A 20,304-nucleotide genomic window follows, 5' to 3' on the forward strand; every position below is an offset into this window, starting at 1 on the left:
GTTAATGAAAAAAAATGAATGATGGTGATTCATCATCATTTAGAGGTGTCATGAACAGCCCAATTTATCCTTCTGGTTTCTATATAGAAGCAGACTGACGACCTCATCAGATGGCTGGTTTTCCCCATCTCTGCATGCTGCTGGCATGCTGTTGGGACAGAGTCTGCTGGAGCCCATCAAATGATGCAGGGCTACATCTGGTGGGGCTCCATTGGGCTCCATGTCAGTAGCAGGCCAGCAGCACAGAGAGACTGAGCCCTGAGGAGTCGGGTGACTACCTGACTCTGCACAGAAGAAGCTGGAGACGGCATAAAAGGAAGATTGGGACAGCAGGGAAACATTGTGAGATGGCAACCCATGACCCACAACTGTAAGGGGACAAAAGCAGAATGCGGCTCCATGGTTCCCCCACTGTCCGTCAGCTTCTGGACCTTCATGTGTTGAGGTCTTGAGAGGAGAAGGATTTTCATGCATCCTGCAACAGAAGCCTAAAGTTTTCTCCTTGCTGAAAAATAACTGATATTGGGATACAAGTTCAAGAAGTATTAACCATCCCTTTAAACTTAGGAAGAACTCACAGGAGTCCTACCAGTCTATAAATTTCCTAGGCAGAGCAGGTGCTAAATAAGATGGAGATTAACAAGCAATATAAATGGATTACAAGAAAGCAAAACGATTCCTTTATTTTTATTCCACAAAGCACTCATGACTTGAAGGTTTGAGAGTGTTTTACAACTTTGTTATATTGAGAAATATATTAAGTGTATCAAGCCTCAGCTGAACCTTCTTACTTGCACAGCTGTTTTCTTGTGTCAGGAAGGGTTTTCAGAGACTACAAACCTCCTTGATTAATATGGTGTTCTGCATATTTCTCATTACCTGGCTGTTGCTCCTCTTCCTTCCTCCCCGAATACACTCTCCTCAATCTGCTCTTGCCATAATGTAACTCATGCCAGCTATTTTTGTTGATCACCCTATATACTTTTGTAAAAAATCTAGAAATTTTGATCAAAAGCATCAAACCCCCAAACCAGGGTCGCCCTCTCCACTGGTCTCCACTGGTGTGAGTACTGTACCTTAACTTTTATCAAAAAACAAATCATCCACTCCTATATGTAGAGTGGCAACAGACAAAAGTTTGGTACAACCCCAGAAGAACCTAAAAGCAGCTCTGATCCCTCTAGTCCAGGGATGGGCAAACTTTGGCCCTCCAGGTGTTTTGGACTTCTACAATTCTTAACAGGCAGTAGTTGAAATCCAAAACATCTGGAGGGTGTGCTCTATTCTCTCCGCTATTGGACCATTTCTGACCTTTTTAAAATAACTGGGAGGGAGAAAGGTGGTAGACTCCTGAGGTGGCATTGTTGCTTTCTCCTCTTTATGGAAACACTCTTAACTTATCCATGGCTGATATCAAAATCCATAATTCTGGCCTCAAAACCCACCATGTTGACCATACATGAGGTCAACATACATGAATATTTATGGCATACCACAACGTCATATCTGACATGAAGGGATGATGAACATAAATGAGAAAGACAAATAAAAACCCACAGCAAACCTAATGGCAGGTGTATGCTATAAATATTTCCAAATAGCTGACCAGTAATTGATGTGCATACATGTTTTGGGCCTGGAAATTTGATACTGGGTACATCTATGCTGTTGATATCATGCAGTTTGACTGCCATGGCTCAGTGCTATGGGATAATAGGATCTGTAGTTTTGTGAGGCACCAGTAGGTTTTGACAGAGAAGGCTAGAGACCTTGTAAAACTACAACTCCAACAATTCCATAGCATTGAGCCAAACCAGTTAAAGTGGTGTTAAACTGCATTAACAGCTGCACCCCGATTCAACAAGAAAGGTTAAAACTATGACTATGAGGCCCTGGTGGCGTAGCAGGTTAAACCGCTGAGCTGCTGAACTTGCTGACCAAAAGGTTGGCGGTTCAAATTTGAGGAGCAGGGTGAACTCCCACTGTTAGCCCCAGCTTCTGCCAACCTAGCAGTTTGAAAACATGCAAATGTGAGTAGATCAACAGGTACCACTCTGGCAGGAAGGTAACGGCGCTCCATGGAGTCATGCTGGTCACATGACCTTGGAGGTGTCTATGGACAACGCTGGTTCTTTGGCTTAGAAATGGGAGATGAGCACCAACCCCCAGAGTTGGACACGACTAGACTTGTTAGGGGAAAATCTTTACTTTTACCTTAACACATGCCCACATTTTCCCAGCCACAGTGAAAGGAGAATACAGTAGCCCCTATGGATACCAAAATCCATAGCTGGTGTAATAAAATGCTATCCCTTATATAAAATGAAAAAAATGCTTATGCTTTTAGAACTTAAAAATAATATTTTTGAACTATGGATGGTTCAGTCTGTAGATACTGGGCCCGACTGGTACATGGAACTCCTGTTTTTGAAAGGAATTCTGCATCTCCAGTCACTGCTTATGTCCATTCTAAGTCACCAATAAAAGGCTGAAAGGTAAGGAATAATGAACAACATTTCCTGTAAGCTCAGATCTGGCTTTTCCTTTTGTGACTAGTCTAGAAAACTGGCACAATGTCTAGCCATTTTTGTTTTTCTACTAATGTATTGGTAAATAAGCATTCCTTCTGAATTATTAATAACATCCTCCTAATACAAAGCTAATGGGACCAACGATACCCAGATGATCAATATGTTTTTCCTTCAGTAGAGAGACAGCCCACAAAATAAATTTTAACTGCTTTCATTCATCAACAGTTTAAAAGAACTTCAGTTTAAAACAATTATACTTTAAATGTATCTAATGCAGTTGACATTAGTTTTTAATCTTAAAAACTTTTCACTGTCTTTACATCCTATTGCTTCATTGTGCAAGTGGGGATTCTTTATTGCATGACTTATTAAAAAGCCAATAGCACAAAGCAATACTTAATGACACATTAATGATATGAATCTTCAGTACATGGACAACAAAGCAGCAATGCAGGCTTTATGAGAAACAGCATGGGAATGCCATTAAAGATTTTAAATTATGTTGGGAATAATGTTAGCCAATAAACATCTTATTAAATTAATGAGATGTTTATTGGTATATGTTATTCCTAACATGATTTTCCACTTACGACCTTATGAGTTCTTCCTCCTCATGAGAGGCGAATGTAGAAGAAAGACAGGGAAATCTATGTACCTGCCGTTCTTCTCATTAACTATGTAACAAAATTTGAAAAACATTATGTTTCTGGTTTGAAAGCATTATTTCCTGTTATTTTGAAAGTAGTTGTGATACTCCAGAAACTTTGTTTTCATGGCTGCCACAAATTATGTTGAATTGGTTGAGACTCTGTAAGACATTCATAGCATCTATAGCAAAATGTGTTGCAGGTTGTCCCACAGAAACAACGTTTTTGAAGTTTTGCACCCTAGACAAACTCACATGGCATTCACTTCACGCAACAGATTGTTCAACTGCCAACATTTTCTCCAAACATATTTCTTATAAAATCATATTAGGATCTGAACACAATCAATATTCTGACATTTGATAAAAAGACAAAGTATGCATGTCCAGTATTTGCCAGATGTAGGATGGGGCAATTATGACCAACTATAATTTTCCATTGTGACTATATGAAGTGAATCAGAAATGTTTGAAGTCATCACATAATATGTGGTATATTGTTTGTGCCATATGTATGCGTAAGTCACACTATGAATGTAAAGGAAGTCAGTTACTATGCAACGTTGGACATATAGTATGACCCACGTATCAATGGGGCACACATTCCAAGACAAACAGATACCAGAAACCATATATAATAGTGAATGCTAGATTTTAGTCTGGAAGCATACCACAGAATAGCAGTGAAAGACCTAGAGCAGGGGTCCCCAAACTAAGGCCCGGGCGTGGATGATTGATCGTGTTGTGAAATTTCGAGGTTGGGGGTGTTTAGTTTTGTTGTTTTGCTCGGTGCCAGGATTCCATCACTTTTTTATATATATAGATTGTATGTACATACAGCTGCTCTGAGTCCCCTTCAGGGAAAGAAGGGTGGGATATAAATGTAGTAAATAAATGTAGTAAGTAAATAAATAAATAATGTTAGACTTAGGCTCACCCAAATTCTGAAATGACTTGAAGGCACACAACAACAATAACAACAACAACAACAACAATCCTAATTAACTTGACTATCTCATTGGCCAGTAGCAGGCCCACACTTTCCATTGAAATCCTGATAGGTTTATGTTGGTTAAGATTGTTTTCATTTTTAAATATTGTATTGTTCTTTCATTGTTGTTGTTGTTGTTGTTTTGCACTACAAATAAGACATGTGCAGTGTGCATAGGAATTTGTTCGTATTTTTTTTTCAAATGATAATTCGGCCCCTCAACAGTCTGAAGGATTGTAGACCGGCCCTTTGCTTTAAAAGTTTGAGGACCCCTGATCTAGAGAGACCCATAAGAAATTCAAAGGGGGGGGGGGTGACATTGTTTTGGAGTGTTGGTCAGTGAATCCATGGATACTGAGACTATGGATACGGGAGCAGTAGTCTAATCTCCTGATAGAGGGAAGCAGAGGTGGACATCAAGAATACCATGCATTGTGCTTATGTGTTGCAATTATACATTACAAGAGAGTGCAATATCTCTTTCTATGAACCAGCACGTGTTTTGAGATCTGCAGGGGAGGCCCTTCTCTTAGTCCTACCACCGTCTCAAGCACGGTTGGTGGGGATGAGAGAGAGGGCCATCTCGGTGGTGGCCCCGCAGCTCTGGAATACCCTTCCAAAAGATATTATCCTCCAATCCTTTCAATCCAGCTTAAAAACATTGATTTTTAAACAGGTCTTTGACCTTGAGTAGACTGTAATGGGCCCATGTGAGGTTGACAGTTTGGCACTTTAGTTTGTGAATTGACGGCAGCTAGTTTTATCTACAGGTGTTCTGCATTTTAAAAATGAGTAGTTTTATTTTGTTGGATGCGTTGCAATAGCAGACTCACAGATTAGTTTAGTGTTTACACCTTATTTTATTTTTTTGGTTATTTAATATTTAATGTTTATTTTACTTAAGTGATATTTGTCTTTACTGTTCTAATGTAGCACAAATCCTATGTAAAATCATACTATGTATTTTTGACATTAATATTGAAATCTGAAATATATACAGAAAGTCTTTATGTCTATTGATAATGGCTGTTGTTATAATTTTATGTGTTATTATTTTATACTTATATACCATTTTTTGTTATTATGCTACACCCTGTAGCATATAACAGCCTTTGTAAGCCGCCCAGAGTCCCTTCAGGGAGATGGTGGTGGGACATAAATAAAGTTGTTTATTACTACTACTACCACTACTACTACTCTCTGTACTGTGGTAGTGCATTGCATAGGACACAATGCAATTGATTGGACATTGCAAAATGGCACCAAAACATGTTACATGGTTTTGTCATTGTATGTAAGAGTTTCATAGTAGGGCATAGCGTATTTTTTCTTAGGGGTATTAATGCTGCGCTTAGAGGAGACATTGGTTGCAGGCAATATAATTTAGACAGATTTATTATGTTCTAGGCAATGCCTAGAAATAGCTCTCAAAATTGTTTTCTGAGAACCAGAATTAAATCTTATTTACTTGAATTTATCTAGGAAGAAATGTAATATTACTCAAATATTGCAATATACATGTCACAGACCAGGCAAATGCTAGTCTTTTTTTCCAATACTTGCGGTATGATTATTTTATAGGCCACCTAGCATTTCATTACAAAGCCCAGGCAAACATGAACGAGATGAGATAAAAGCAAGAAAAACAGCATGTTGAATATTTTGACAGATAAGAGAATATTCATTGTAAGATATGTATCCCCCAAAAATAGAAATGGATATATAGAGGGAAACTAATAAATACCTAAAAAGATGCCCCCATCCCTAGGATTATAAAAAAGGGAAAGAAATGAAAGGAAAGTAGGCAGTTTAGATTCAAGCTATATAAGAAAAAATAATTTAATTTAATTAATTGTATACGTAACTGCAGTACTCAGAATTATAATGACTTCTATGCTTATTTCAAGTACTGTCTATACTTATGTATAAGTCAACCTCATGTACAAGTTGAGGACAGTTTTGGATTAAATATTTTGATATGATCAATGTTGAAAGTCATTCTGTGGAGAAGGAAAAGAGCCAGTCCCATCTCAGTGAGGCAGCCAACCTGGCTGCTTCTGCCGCCCTTTTCCTGCCAAGGCATTTTAAAAGGTAAGAAGTAGTCTGTTGCTAGAAAGAGTATAGTGGGTTGGTGTTTCTTTTAGGTTGTTCCAGGATGGATTGAATTCTCACCTTTTGCCACCCTACTCAGCAATGGGGATGGCTCCTTTTTATATATAAAAGATATTCAGTATGTACATTAATCTGTGGATAAACTGACCCAGGATTTTGGGGCACAATGTTTTTATTAACTTGAGTATATGTCCAGACTTATACTTGAGTATAAGTATCCAATATGTTTCTAGGTTCTGAGATGAAAGTCTCTATGGCCCCTTCTACACTGCCATATGAAATCCAGATTATCTGCTTTGAACTGGATTATATGGTAGTAAAGACGCATATAATCCAGATCAAAGATAATGTGGATTATCTGCTTTGATAATCTAGATTATATATGGCAGTGTAGAAGGGGCTTTTGTCACTGGATAACATAAAGAGGCCCATGTGAAATCACACAAAGCAGTGAGGATAAACATAGGATTATTCATTTTAGAGGAAATGAAAACAGAAAGCCATGTAATAATATTTTCCCATTAAATACTGCAAGAGTACCCCTACTTTGCAGCACAGATAGTCCTTATTTTTTAGTAAAAGATGGTTCTAAATAAATGTGGAAGAAAATTATGCAGATCAGCAACTTAAACATAATAAGTGATGTACATAAAGTCTAATTTCTTGGAGATGCAGATGATAAAATACTTTTAAATCGCAATTATACTAAAGGTGTCTAGAAGGACTTTCCCACTTGGGCAGAAAAAAAGCTCTCCCACTCTGTCCATCAGTTTAGCTTGAAAGAGGTAATATAGACCTGGTCTCACGTTGTACACAGAGACAGAATCTTCACTCATTTTACATTTTTGTATCATTAATCATAAAATGAATAATGCACAAAAATAGTGGCAAGGATTCCTGACAAACAGGCTAAGAGAAGAGTATCTCTGGTTTTTAAATTATTTTAGCACTGAGGTTTTCCCTTAGAGAATATTTAATAACCAAATTATTGAAATAGCTACAGCAAACACAAGATACCGTTGTGATTGCATTAAGCCTACCTAGTACATCTATTTTCCCCAGACTATACATAAAACATATTGAAGTGAATCAGGAGAAAAAAAACAAACTTAAATACCTCATCAAGAAAAAAATGAATACATTTGGAAGAAACAGACTCACCTCTAGCACTATTTTCCACTGCTTTACATGCTTTCTCCATGACATTTCAAGTTATGTCCGGTGGAAAGGAAAAATATGTATTACAGTTTTTGAACTGCTGGATAATTCTTTCACTCAAACCACAAAGATTAATGCAACATAGCAGCCGCCAAAAATAAGGTCACAGCCACAGGTGTCGTGCAATTTGATGCACTTTCTCCATGTAAAGCTGTAGTGGAAAATAAGACTTTGATGGCAAGACGTTTCTAAATAATAACCACCCTTCATCATATGAACTAAACTGAGTAACATGCTTCACATATTACGTCAGGGTTAGCTGGAGGTTGCATGCCAGACAGATGCACTGTACTTGGACCATATGAACTATGCAAAAATAAGCATGCAGAGCATCAGAGCTTGGAAAGAATTTGTTACTTGTTACTTTGGTAGCTGCAGCCACAAGCTTGCAACCAAGGATGTTATTAACCACTTTTCAATGGAATGTGAATGGGATATTTGTCCACTACTTATTACTATTTGTGTGTATGTGATGACTCTGATCAATGAGAGGGGAGGAAGAAGGATCACATGCAATCATTATTTGGAAGGTATTATGCAGCTAAGTAGAAGACTCCAATAAAAAGAGGGAGGAGTAGGAGACCCCTTGAAAACATGAGCTCTACTAAAGACTCAGGTTGGAAAATTTAAAACAAAACACCTAGAAATGAGTGGAAATACTAAACAATTTTCATTGAATCAGAGATTGGGGATAAACAGTAATTCAGGATCTTGAGTTCTGTTTCTGTTTTGGGAAGAATGTTCCTGAAAACAAAATGGGGGGGGGGGGGAGTACTCGAAATTTGAAACGAAAACAGAACAGATTTCTGCCATTTTGAACACCCCTACCAGTTAATGAGAAAAAAGCTGGAAAATACAGTCAAGAAGTTAAAATTAAAATTCAAGTTTCCAAAGAGGGAATTGCTAGCTAGCTGCAGCAAAGACCACAGAAATCCGAAACAACACAGACTTCCGGGGCACCTTAGAAACTAACTAGTTTGTCTTAGCATGAGCTTTCATGGGCCATAGTCCACATTATCAAAAATATACAGCTAGAGAATGAACAAAAACCTTTAGTCAGAAGAAAGATGACTACAGTCAACCTACACCCCAGGGACAAAAGACACTGAACTCTGCTATAGCTGGAAGCTGTGCTAGTAATTGGTGAGGATGTGGTAGGGAAGCTTTATTATTAAATAGGGAAAGAGTCTAGACGGGAATTATATGGATATGATTTCACATGCTTCTTTCGTTTGCTTTAACCATTAACTATGCAAATTGTTTTTAAATTAGTTTCTTCTCCTAAACACATATTCTCAATTGCTGTGTAAAATCTTGCCTATCAAAACTGTTTGGAAAAGTAAAACCTATTTATGTGTATACAGTAGAGTCTCACTTATCCAACATAAACAGGCCGGCAGAATGTTGGATAAGCGAATATGTTGGATAATAAGGAGAAGCCTATTAAACATCAAATTAGGTTATGATTTTACAAATTAAGCACCAAACATCATGTTATACAACAAATTTGACAGAAAAGGTAGTTCAATACGCAGTAATGCTATGTAGTAATTACTGTATTTACGAATTTAGCACCAAAATATCATATTTTGAAATCACTGACTACAAAAATGTGTTGGATAATCCAGAATGTTGGATAAGTGAGACTCTACTGTACTTGTCAAAGGCTGGATCTACACTGCACTATTTCCCAGGATCTCATCCCAGATTATCTGCTTTGAACTGGATTACATGAATCTCCACAGTCAGATAATCTGCTATAAACAGATAATCTCTCTGTGCTGTAATGTCCCCAAAATGATGCCAGAGATGTGTAAAGCTTCTCAGCCTGCCTCCTCCTCACAGCAGAGTGGCCACATGAGAGGAACCAAGGCAAAGGTTGGTTGGGCAGCATGTTACATGTCATGTAAGCTGGATCTACACTGCCCTATATTCCAGGATCGGATTCCAGATTATCTAATTATCTGTGGTGCTGTGGTCTTTAACTTTGAATATGTTTTAAGGATATTAGAGGCAAAGATGAAGAAATTTGGCCACATAATGAGAAGACAGGAAAGATTGGAGAAGATTATGATACTGGGGAAAGTGGAAGGAAAAAGGAAGAGGGGCCAACCAAGGGCAAGATGGATGGATGGTATCCTTGAAGTGACTGGCTTGACCTTGAAGGAACTGGGGGCGGCGATGGCCGACAGGGAACTCTGGTGTGGGCTGGTCCATGAGGTCACGAAGAGTCGGAAGCAACTGAACAAATAAACAACATCATTTAGAGTAGATCTACATTGCCATACAATCCAGTATCTGATCCCAGATTATCTGATTTGAACTGGATTACATGAGTCTCCACTGCCATATAATCTAGTTCAAAGCAGATAATCTGGGATTGTAAACTGGATCATAGCACAGTGTTGATGGGACTGTAGATCTAGGCTCCCTTAACGTAGCATCGTCCACAGTATTTCTGTCTATTTAAAGTACATTGCCACTATTAGTATCCCCAAACAAGCAAACAAATATGCTTTTTAGCATATTGCTTCTCAAGACTACAGAAAACTCTGCTTTAGGGTGCTTGTACACTACAGAATTGAGGAAGTTTAACACCATTTAAACTGCCATGGCTCAATGCTATGAATTGTAGTTTTAAAAGGTCTTTAGCCTTCTACCAAAGAGTTCCAAGGCCTCACCAAATGACAGCTCCGAGGATTCCATAGCACTAAGCTGTGGCAGTTAAAATGGTGTCAAGCTGCATTTCATGTGCAGCGTAGAGGCAGCTTTACATACATTTATATGAGTGTATGTGTACATTTACTTATATAATTATATATTTATATTTACTTACTTATATGTACATTTACTTCAATTCTGAATGTTTAAAATGGAATGTCATTGTAAAGGGCCATGCAGTGTTTGAGTAAATGCTGCTCAGTTTATGCCATTATACAAGTTAAACAGCAGTTTCCTGCCAAACCTAAAAATATACTATCATGGATAATTTAGATAACAATGTCAGTTGCATTTGACTTATTCACTGGTATGTTTTCTACTTTAAAAGCATCACGTGAAATACCTCAGGGATAGGTGCTGTGCCTATTATTGTCTGTTCGTAACTCTTGCCGTGGCATCTGTTGCGTTGCTATCAACAATAACTTGAACGTGAGATTTTTAGGTGACAACCTCAGTGGCTATTTTTTTGTTGTGAAGACTCTCTGTTGTTATGGAGACAACGGAACAGACAAAGACGGATTTTCCTCATTGGAAAGACTGCTTTCACTGAAGAGACAATTCACTCTGCCATGTACTAGCTGAAAATTGATTCATACATGTGTGGACACCTGAAATGGAACTGTGTGCGCCAAATGCAAAGGCTGGAAACTGAAAGTCACATTTCATTTGTAGGAGCAAGTCCCTCATGTATTTCACCCTTCTTTTGGAAAGACCTGAACAAGTTATTCAGAAATCATCATTATTTGCTGTTTTTTTTTTTATCTTGTCCTATTGTCACTACCCCTATGAAGTGGGTTAAGATGACAGCTAATGGTTGCAGCATAATTTATCCAGCAAGCTTTGTGGCCAACCTGGAATTTGAACTCTTAGGCTGAAGATGAATATTCTGACCACTGATTGATGTTGTGGCCATAAAATGATAAATATTAATTCATGAACCCACAGTGAGACTCAAACTGTCCATCATACAGACATGGGTAACCCTGGAGTGATTTTTATGGCAAGGGCCAAATGATGTGATGCTTTACTTGTATAATTTGTCAACTAACAGCTGCAGCGATGTCTATGGGAAGATTTGGCCACACTTTACTTTCTCTGTATTACTGAGGATCTATGGAAGATTTTGAATAATTGAGGTAAGATTTTGAGAAGCTTCTAGATATCTTCAAAACCACAACTTAGTTGTTAGCTGTTATGGTGCAAAAAAAGTTCTGACAGTGTGCACAAATAGACAAGAAAGAACAAAAGAAATAGGAAGGATAGCTATTTTTTCCATGTGAACATCCTACTTTAGAGAAAAAAGTAGTCTTGCAGTTTGAACACTTTGGGCTTAGCAGCACCAGGATTCCCAGCTATAGTTTATGGAAAGCTGCTCAACAAAGGCTATTAACCCTTTGGAATTTGCACAGCACAGGTCGCAAGCGAAGTGCACTTCAGTTGTGAAAGTTTTATGCAAAATATTCCAGCTCTGTGATTTTAGTGTGGCCAATGTGACCTTCTGTGCTGTGTAAGTTGCCAAGCTCTGCCTTAATCCTTTCCATCATTTTAAACAGCTGCCTGGCTTAGAAAACAGAGCCATTTATAAGCAGCAGCACTTGAGATCCCTGTCATCTTCATTCCAAACTGCATGTTACTGTGAAGTCTAGAGGCTTACTACAATGTTTGCTCAACATATTCATTCAGAATATTTACAAAAGTGTGGAGAGATCGGGGTTGAAATTGGTTGTTCAAGAGTCCTTGAAAAAGAATTCAGTTTGAAAGACATTTAGTTTCTTTTTTAATGTGAACCTGGCAGTTTCCTTCTTTGCTGCAGCAGGAAAGAGAACGTGGGCTGAATATCATTTGTGCATTTGGTTTGGGTGAATGGGCATGGAGGTATACAATTAATTACTGCTACTTTCTCCTTTTGTTAAGACTCTGATTCCTAGGTAACTGAAGGGAATGTGGCTCAAATTACTTGCCAGATTAAAGTTTATTATTTATTTATTTATTTATTTGATTTATATACCACTCTTCTCCCGTAGGGGGACCCAGAGTGGTCTTACACAATGGCAGAATTAAATGCCACATATAATACAACATGTAGTAAGACCAAACATAAAACACAATTAAAAGCCGGTATCCAAATCAAATTAAAACAATTAAAACAATGTGACCATTACAACAGGGCAGTTTTGAGCCAAAGTCGGAGCCAGTCTGTCTTCGACTTAATATTAATTCACAGATCCCATCAGGTCATATCAACTAATATCTTAGGGTGGGCCAAAAGCTTGGTCCCACAGCCAGGTCTTCAGCTGCTTCCTAAAAGACATGAGTGAGGGGTCTTCTCTAATCTCCCTTGGCAAGGAGTTCCCCTCCATGGTTTCACCTGAAAGGCCATTTAAAAGGTTTAAAATAATAACGTGAGGGAAAACTAACATATATACTCATCTATAAACTGGACTCATATATAAGTCAAGGGCAGGTTTGGGGGCCAAAATTATGGATTTTCATATGACTCATGGATAAGTCAAAGGTCATTCCATGGATAAGGGAAAACACCAAAGCTGCCCCATGGAAAGAGCAGAGGAGATTGGTCCTTTTAAAATATTTCTCCTGTGATGGATTAAGCTCTGTACTGTACTTACATTGACCTATGGATAAAGCAACTCAAGTTTGTGGGCTTGATTTTTGACTGACATTTCTAGACATCTGCATTAATATATATGGTACATGTGATCAATGTTAAGTGTTGCTTGATTAGTATTTGCTTGAAATCCAAATCACTCACAAATACTATGGATTCATTTATTGTTTACCCAATTCATTCAAAATAATGTTCCCTGTTTCAGAAAGATTCTTTACATTTTCACTCTGATTCTGAATCCCTTTTGTCCCCAGATATTTCTTCAGCGAGTTCTTCAAGGAAAGCATTTCTCATTTTCCAGATGGGTAGTTGGGATCATTAAAAAGAATAAAGCAGTAGTTCTCAACCCGTGGGTCCCCAGATGTTTTGGCCTACAACGCCCAGAAATCCCAGCCAGTTTACCAGCTGTTAGGATTTTTGGGAGTTGAAGGCCAAAATATCTGGGGACCCACAGGTTGAGAACCACTGGAATAAAGCATTCTATGATAACTCAAAGACCTGCAGCATAAACTTTCTTACATGTGTATCATATGCAAGTTGTTTATAATCCCTATTAAATCTGAAGCCACAAAAGGGCAGTAAGTCTTCAATTACAGTAGTGTCTCACTTATCCCACATAAACAGGCTGGCATAACATTGGATAAGCAAAAATATTGGATAATAAAGAGGGATTAAAGAAACAGCCTATTAAATGTCAAATTAAGTTATGATTTTACAAATTAAGGACTAAAACATCATGTTTTACAACAAGTCTGCCACTTGTTTGGGAGCGTGGCTGCACTTGTGTTGTTGGGCATGTTGGCCACTGAATGTTGCTGCCTAGAGAAACAACTGTGGACCCGAGCGGGAGGCAGACTTCATTGGATAATAACAGAATGTTGGATGAGCAAAGGTTGGATAAGTGAGACTCTACTGTAATGGCAATGCACTTATTTTGTGGTTGCTTATCTTCTAGAATCTTCTAGCCAGTTTTTCTCCCTTTGATCAACTAGAATTGTCTTCTGTTATCCTTCAGACATTCAACTTATTGGATGACTTAACCAAAAAATATAACAGTACATTTGTTGAGCTATTTGTATAGCCATGTTGATAACTGCCAAAGATTTCCTTTACTTTTACTTTTTTTTGCCTTGGGTGGCCTTAAACACCTTTGATATTTTACTAATGAAAACTACAAAATCAAATTTCTTCGTCCTGACAAACAGGCCTGGACTCTGCACCTATCATTTCCAGTGAAGTTTTCAGGTTTTTTAAAAAATACTTTTTAAATAGTTCAGAGAACTTCCAAGTGAATTGATCATAATAGAATATTGGTGAAAAACACTTATTGACAAACAGAGATGGCTAAATGGAAATGGAACCTAAATGAGCATATCTCTGAAGCATCTGTTAAATTGAACCATTCAAGCTTTTAATGTTTTTTTTAAAGCACTAAACTATTCAAAAATGAGTGCTTAATTTTTTGAATTGATGTTATTGTGTCACACATTTCCGCAGCCCCATTTTGAAGACTTCTTGAGTAGAAAAAAAGGACGCTCTTTTAGACAAATATGTCTTTATTCGCAGGATGTTAGTATATGAGGTATAGGTCGCATATCTTTAGCATACTAGTGTTCTAAATATGGGGGAAATTAAAAAGGATGACACTAAAAACATATTATCCCCTTCCTCTAAATTCTGAAACAACATAGTTCCAGTAGTCTTGTTACATAAGAATAGTGGAGCAATGAACAAAAGAGCCAAAACTGTTGTTTCCAGTACATATATTTACATGCAAGTATGGTCAGCCCCCAGTGGCGTAGCGGATTAAACTGCTGAGCTGATGAACTTGCTGACCATAAGGTTGGCGGTTCAAATCTGGGGAGTAGAGTGAGCTCCTGCTGTTAGCCCCAGCTTTTGCCAACCTAACAGTTCGAAAACATGTAAATGTGAGTAGATCAATAGGCACCTCTCCGGCAGTCATGCCGGCCACATGACCTTGGAGGTGTCTATGGACAAAGCTGGCCCTTTGGTTTAGAAATGGAGATGGCACTACCCCCCAGAGTTGGACACTAGACAATGTCAGGAAAAAACCTTTTCCTTTACCTATGGCCAGCCCTTCCATATCCACAGATTCTTCATCTATGGATTTCACTATTCATTATAAAATGTTCCAAATGCAAGCATTCATTTTGCCATTATTTTTTTAAGGACACCTTTTTACTTCATCCCTGTATTTAACGGGACTTGAGAATCCACATGTCCCACTGTACTGTGAAAAACATCAGTCTGATACTCCAAGGCTGAAATACACTTGGGCAGTTAAACCTGTCTGTTAAACAACACAGCCTGGCGAGTGTCAAGCTGCTTCTGAAAAGTCGTGCACCAGGTGCTGCCCCTGACCAGCAACAAAGGGCTGTCAAAGCTAATCTTTATCTGTTTGCTCAGGTTTTATTTCAGAGACACAGCAAGTGCTCCTGTGTAATGTGTTTGTTTAATGGAACAGATATTGTTGATGCAATTCTGATAGAAAACCTCTTCACTTTGGCTATTTCAAATAGGTAACAAATCCTCTAATACCATGTTATCTATTCTGTGTGAGCTAGCAGACCATTTAAATCAACCTTGCGAAACATAAAATAAATCTTCAGGACCTGCTGCATTTTGTTCATGACATTTTAAACATACACTGTCAAAAAGAAGATATAAGCAGAGATCTAACAGTGATTTTAAAATATATAATAGTATATATGTATTAATATTACATAGACAACTGTCTATGATTTCATTTGCTTCTTGTGTTGGGAGAGTCATAAATCTACAATTAGTTGTCTCTAATCCCCAAGTGCTGGCTTGTGCAGATCAAAACACACTGAACAAGAGAGGTGCCAGTTTCAACAGTAAGATTGAAATGTCCAAATTCTAAAATTAATCTTTTACCTTGCCCCACATTTTCCAAACCAAAACAATTGCTGCACTCAAATACCTAATGCACACTTATGTGTTCTGCTCTTCCCTTTGATGCAAACAGAGTTGTGTCCCAATGCTCAGTTGAAATTAAAAAATCCATGCTATTCCAGTGAGAATATCAGGAGATATTTAGGTGAGAAAAGGCACTTCTACTGTGCTACAACATCATCCACTTTCTTGCATCAGTTATGACTTCCCCAATGAATACCTGGAGGACTGCCTCCAGGTGTTGCCTCCAAACTCCTGAGCATCATTATAAACAAGTCTGCACACACAGGCAATATTTTTGTTTTTAGTTTCCTTCTAAGAAAAGGTATTTCTTGTAAAGATCATAATATTTTCTATTATTTCAACCACAACATATATTATGACAGTTAAAATTCAATGTACTGAATTATTTAGGCAGGAAAAAAGACATTAACAGGTTGGAGAGGACAGGTTTATCAGGAATTGTGTTGTCAAGTGAGATTATCTATATGAGAGATTCTAAAGCAGGCATGGGCAAACTTCGGCCCTTCAGGTGTTTTAGACTTCAGCTCCCACAATTCCTAACAGCCTAGCTGATTCCAAAGCAATGTTGAGGTTGCATGTACAAGCCATATATCTCCAATAAAAAACCCTGAAGTCTGCGGACACTACGGACCAAATTGAAATAAATAATAGCATAAAGAATGTAAGATTTTACACATCTGGGGAAAATATATTTGTGTATTTGCAACAAAAAATGTTAATCTATACCAGTATTTTCCAAGACTCTGTTTTCCAGGGGTTTGGAACTTCAGCTCCAAGAATCCCTGATCATTAGTCAAGGCAGCCGAGTCTTCAAGGAACTGAAGTTCAAAATACCTGGAGAACTAGAGTTGGTGAATCAATGATCTCCTGTATCTAATAACAATTGTCAAAGCAACATGAAAACATCTTCCATGTGAAATTCCCTTCCAAATAAACTCTTCACTGCCAAATGCCTGCTCTTTAGCTGGAAGAAACTGATCAGAGTTGTCAGCTAAAGGAATTCAAATACAGAAAGTATACAGTCAGGCAGCAAAGCAACTGACTGAGTTGTGGAGATCCTTCCAGCAGAAAGACAGCTTTGAAACATGATTTCTTATCTGTGTATGCTGTTACTTTCTCTTCAACCTTTCTTGCGTGTCTTAAGGCCAAAACAGAATGTACTTTTAAAGGTGAGGCTGCCTGGTTTATACTTTTAATGTAAGAGCAGGATCCAACTGGAACTATGGAAGGAGCACCAGTCTTTTCCTTCAATCTGGACCAGGAGATCTAGGACTGCAACTTTCATTTGTTAAAAATTGCTCATTGTCAATACAGGTAGATAGATAGATTAAAGAATTGGTTACTTTGATTCAATACAAATTTTAATAATCTGTATTGTATTTCTGCAAGGTATGTTCTCCTAACACAACTACAGATGGGGACCCACCACAGTTACTATCAACTTGCACATGTTAGGTCCCATTAATTTCATGTAAATAATTAAAAAAATAAATTCAAATTCTAGCTACATTCAAGGTATTAACTACTACTCTTGGCACGAAAACATCTCTATTAACTATCCAGTCAATGGAGCTACAATTTCTGTTGATGAGTCCTCATGATTATATTATAGTTGTGCTGGGTAACCAAAGTGACCAACAAAACAAGGCAATGCAATGTTAAACAATATGACCATGGTTCACATTTCAGAGGAAGAAATCAGCAAGTCAATCTCTGTAACACCCTAAGAAACCTATGAAATTCATGGCATTGCCATAAGTCAATGGGTTACTTGACAGTATAGATTATACTTTACCCATAATGAAGCTGGCAGAGGTATACTCCCCACTTCTCATCCTGTAACAATTCTCCTACACCCGAAAAACTATACAGAGCATAAGGAAGATATAGACCAAATATGTTTAAGAAAAACACCTCTGCCTGATTATCCGGAATTTCCTTCCTATGCCTTCACCTTATCCCATACAGAGTTAAATTATCTATTTTAATTATTTTTATTTATAAATTTATCAGTCAAAATGTATAAGTATACATATAGCTAAATTGTCTATCAGGTTGCTGAATTTCTGAATTGCCTGCATGGGAAAAGGAGAGTTCAGGGAAATTTGCCAAACATAATTTTGGCTTCAACACATATAGCAACAACAGCAAATACAACAGCAAATAAAAACAGGGAGAGAAATAAAATGATGCAGGAGAAAAGCAGCCAACACTGAAAGAAAAAAAACAAGAGGCAAATAGGCATCGCCAGTTTGAATGCTTACCTGAACAGGAAAGCCTTAAAAGGTTAAAAGACTAAAAGACATAGAAAGAGGAGGGTTATGAAAATTTCCTATCAGGGAGGTCTGGCAGTGCAGGTATAGTTGTAGAGAGAGAATTTTTTTCAGGCTCTCACTGAACTCATGCAACTATCACAGTCAAGATGGCATGGATACATTTATATAATAAAATTGGTGCAATACTGCATATGGTTCTATTCTGAAAGGTTTCTAGTGGCAGACAGAGGCTGTATTCTGTGTGTCGAAGTGGAACACAACTCTACTAGGTACCAGAGATGGGGAGCCAAAGCACTGTAGAGCAAAGGGGGCCTTGGCTACCATCATTCAATTAAGCCATCTTCACTTCTGGCCAGTGAAGGTGAAACTGCAGCACCAGATGGGAGAGTGAGTGGCTTTAGGGCAACATCAGGCAATCTAACAAGCTGGAAAATTTGCTTATTTATTTTGGAAGGAAAATATTAAGTAACCCATATTTTCATTTTAATCTACCCTATATTAGCTGTATATTGCTGTACTGCCAACCCTCCACTTTTGGACCTGCCTATCTTCGTGACCGTGTCGTCCCCTATGAACCTACGCGCTCTCTGAGATCTTCCAGGGAGGCCCTCCTCTCACTTCCGCCTTCCTCACAGATATGTCTGGTGGGGACGAGAGAGAGGGCCTTCTTGGCTGTGGCCCCTAGGCTCTGGAACTCCCACCCTAGGGAGATTAGGTTGGCACCCTCCCTACCATCCTTTAAGAAACAATTGAAAACCTGGATGTTTGGGCTGGCCTTTGGAGAGACAGCTATTGGATGACCAGCCTCATTATAATTCTATCCTGAATGTTATTAGGCTCCTTTCATCGGGGTATTTTAATCTAATGATTTTATCTTATATTGCTGCTATAGTCCCCCCCCCCCCACCTTTGAAGTTGACGGATTTGCATTGGTGGTTGTTTGATATTATTACTGTTATATAAACCTTTGTTTTAACTTCTGTTTTATCATCTTCTTGTGTTTTAAACTGTGTATATTGTTTAATGTATTTGTGCTGTTACTTTTGTAACGTTGTGAGCCGCCCTGAGTCCCCACGGGGAGATGGTGGCGGGGTATAAATAAAGTTTTATTATTATTGTTGTTGTTGTTGGGGTTAGGGGCACAGAACACCTACAAAAGTGAAAAACCACAAAGTTAAAAAATGTTATTATTTTATCTCAGATAATAAATCTCTGGGAATCTCTAGATTGAAGGATTTTATGGCTGGAACTTTTCAATGCTAATCAAGGTGATTAATTGCAACATTCACACTTAACTTCAACAGACAAGAGTTCTTTCTCCCACCCTAGATCTTCCACAGATATATAAACCTCACTTGCCTAGTCTCCAATAGACCTCACAACCTCTGAGGATGGCCGCCATAGATGTGGGCAAAACATCAGGAGATAATGCTTCTGGAACATGTCCATACAGCCCGAAAAACTCACAGCAACTCAATCTCTAGATCCTCCAGTATGACTATGGTTAACTGCTGCCAGGAGTTGAATATAGAGTTGCACAGAAGGAGATTCTCAGAGAAAACATTTTAATCAAATGTGACTACTCAAATCCACAAATGCCAAACCCACCAAAGTGGAAGGCCAACAGTAGTTAAGCATCTGCTAGAGTACAACCACACGGAAATGATTTATAATTCAAAAATTTAATTTACCTCTGATTAAGCAGAAGGTTATAAGAACATTAAACTTCCAGACTTGCACACAAGAGATACGAAAAATAAAAATGCTAAATAAGTTGATTCCCAGCATTTGTGTACCAATACTTTGAGCTGAGTGGACCAAAAGTGAGATGGGCATAGGCTGGACAATCAGGAACAGACTAAAAGGAGAACAAAATATATGGTCCCATCTCAAAGAAAAGTGTGGATATCTTTTTCTTTATGCTCTTCAAAGCCATAATGCTTATTATTAATTTTATGTATTTGATTTATAGCTTATCTTTTCCAACATGGGTCCCAAACCCCAGCACAGATATCAACACTGAAGCTCAGTATAATGTGCTTGATCAAATGGAAATTCTATGAAATACACAAATACCTCTCTGAGCTTCTCAATAAAAGAGTTGTACATAAATACAACATGAAGATTTAGGACAGATCATGACCTTTTAGGACACAGAAATATTCCAGGGGATCTGGGAGCTATAGTATAAGTGACACATAGTTCCTTGTCTTTGCCCACAC

General features: G+C 38.1%; 1 protein-coding gene across 5 annotated transcripts in view; it reads right to left on the reverse strand.

Moving 5' to 3' along the window:
- The window catches only part of znf385b (zinc finger protein 385B), a 304,135-nt gene that overhangs the window by 137,848 nt on the left and 145,983 nt on the right, over positions 1-20,304 (reverse strand). Inside the window, exon 1 of one of the 5 annotated variants that reach the window (XM_016996444.2) lies at positions 7,442-7,632. The exons of the other annotated variants lie outside the window; for them this stretch is intronic. Within the exon in view, the coding sequence (XP_016851933.1) occupies positions 7,442-7,481 (40 nt within the window). The 5' untranslated portion in view covers positions 7,482-7,632. Of the gene's footprint in view, positions 1-7,441; positions 7,633-20,304 lie in introns of those variants that run through there. 5 annotated transcript variants of the gene reach the window in all.

Source organism: Anolis carolinensis, chromosome 1, assembly GCF_035594765.1.
Source record: "Anolis carolinensis isolate JA03-04 chromosome 1, rAnoCar3.1.pri, whole genome shotgun sequence".
Classification (NCBI taxonomy): domain Eukaryota; kingdom Metazoa; phylum Chordata; class Lepidosauria; order Squamata; family Dactyloidae; genus Anolis; species Anolis carolinensis.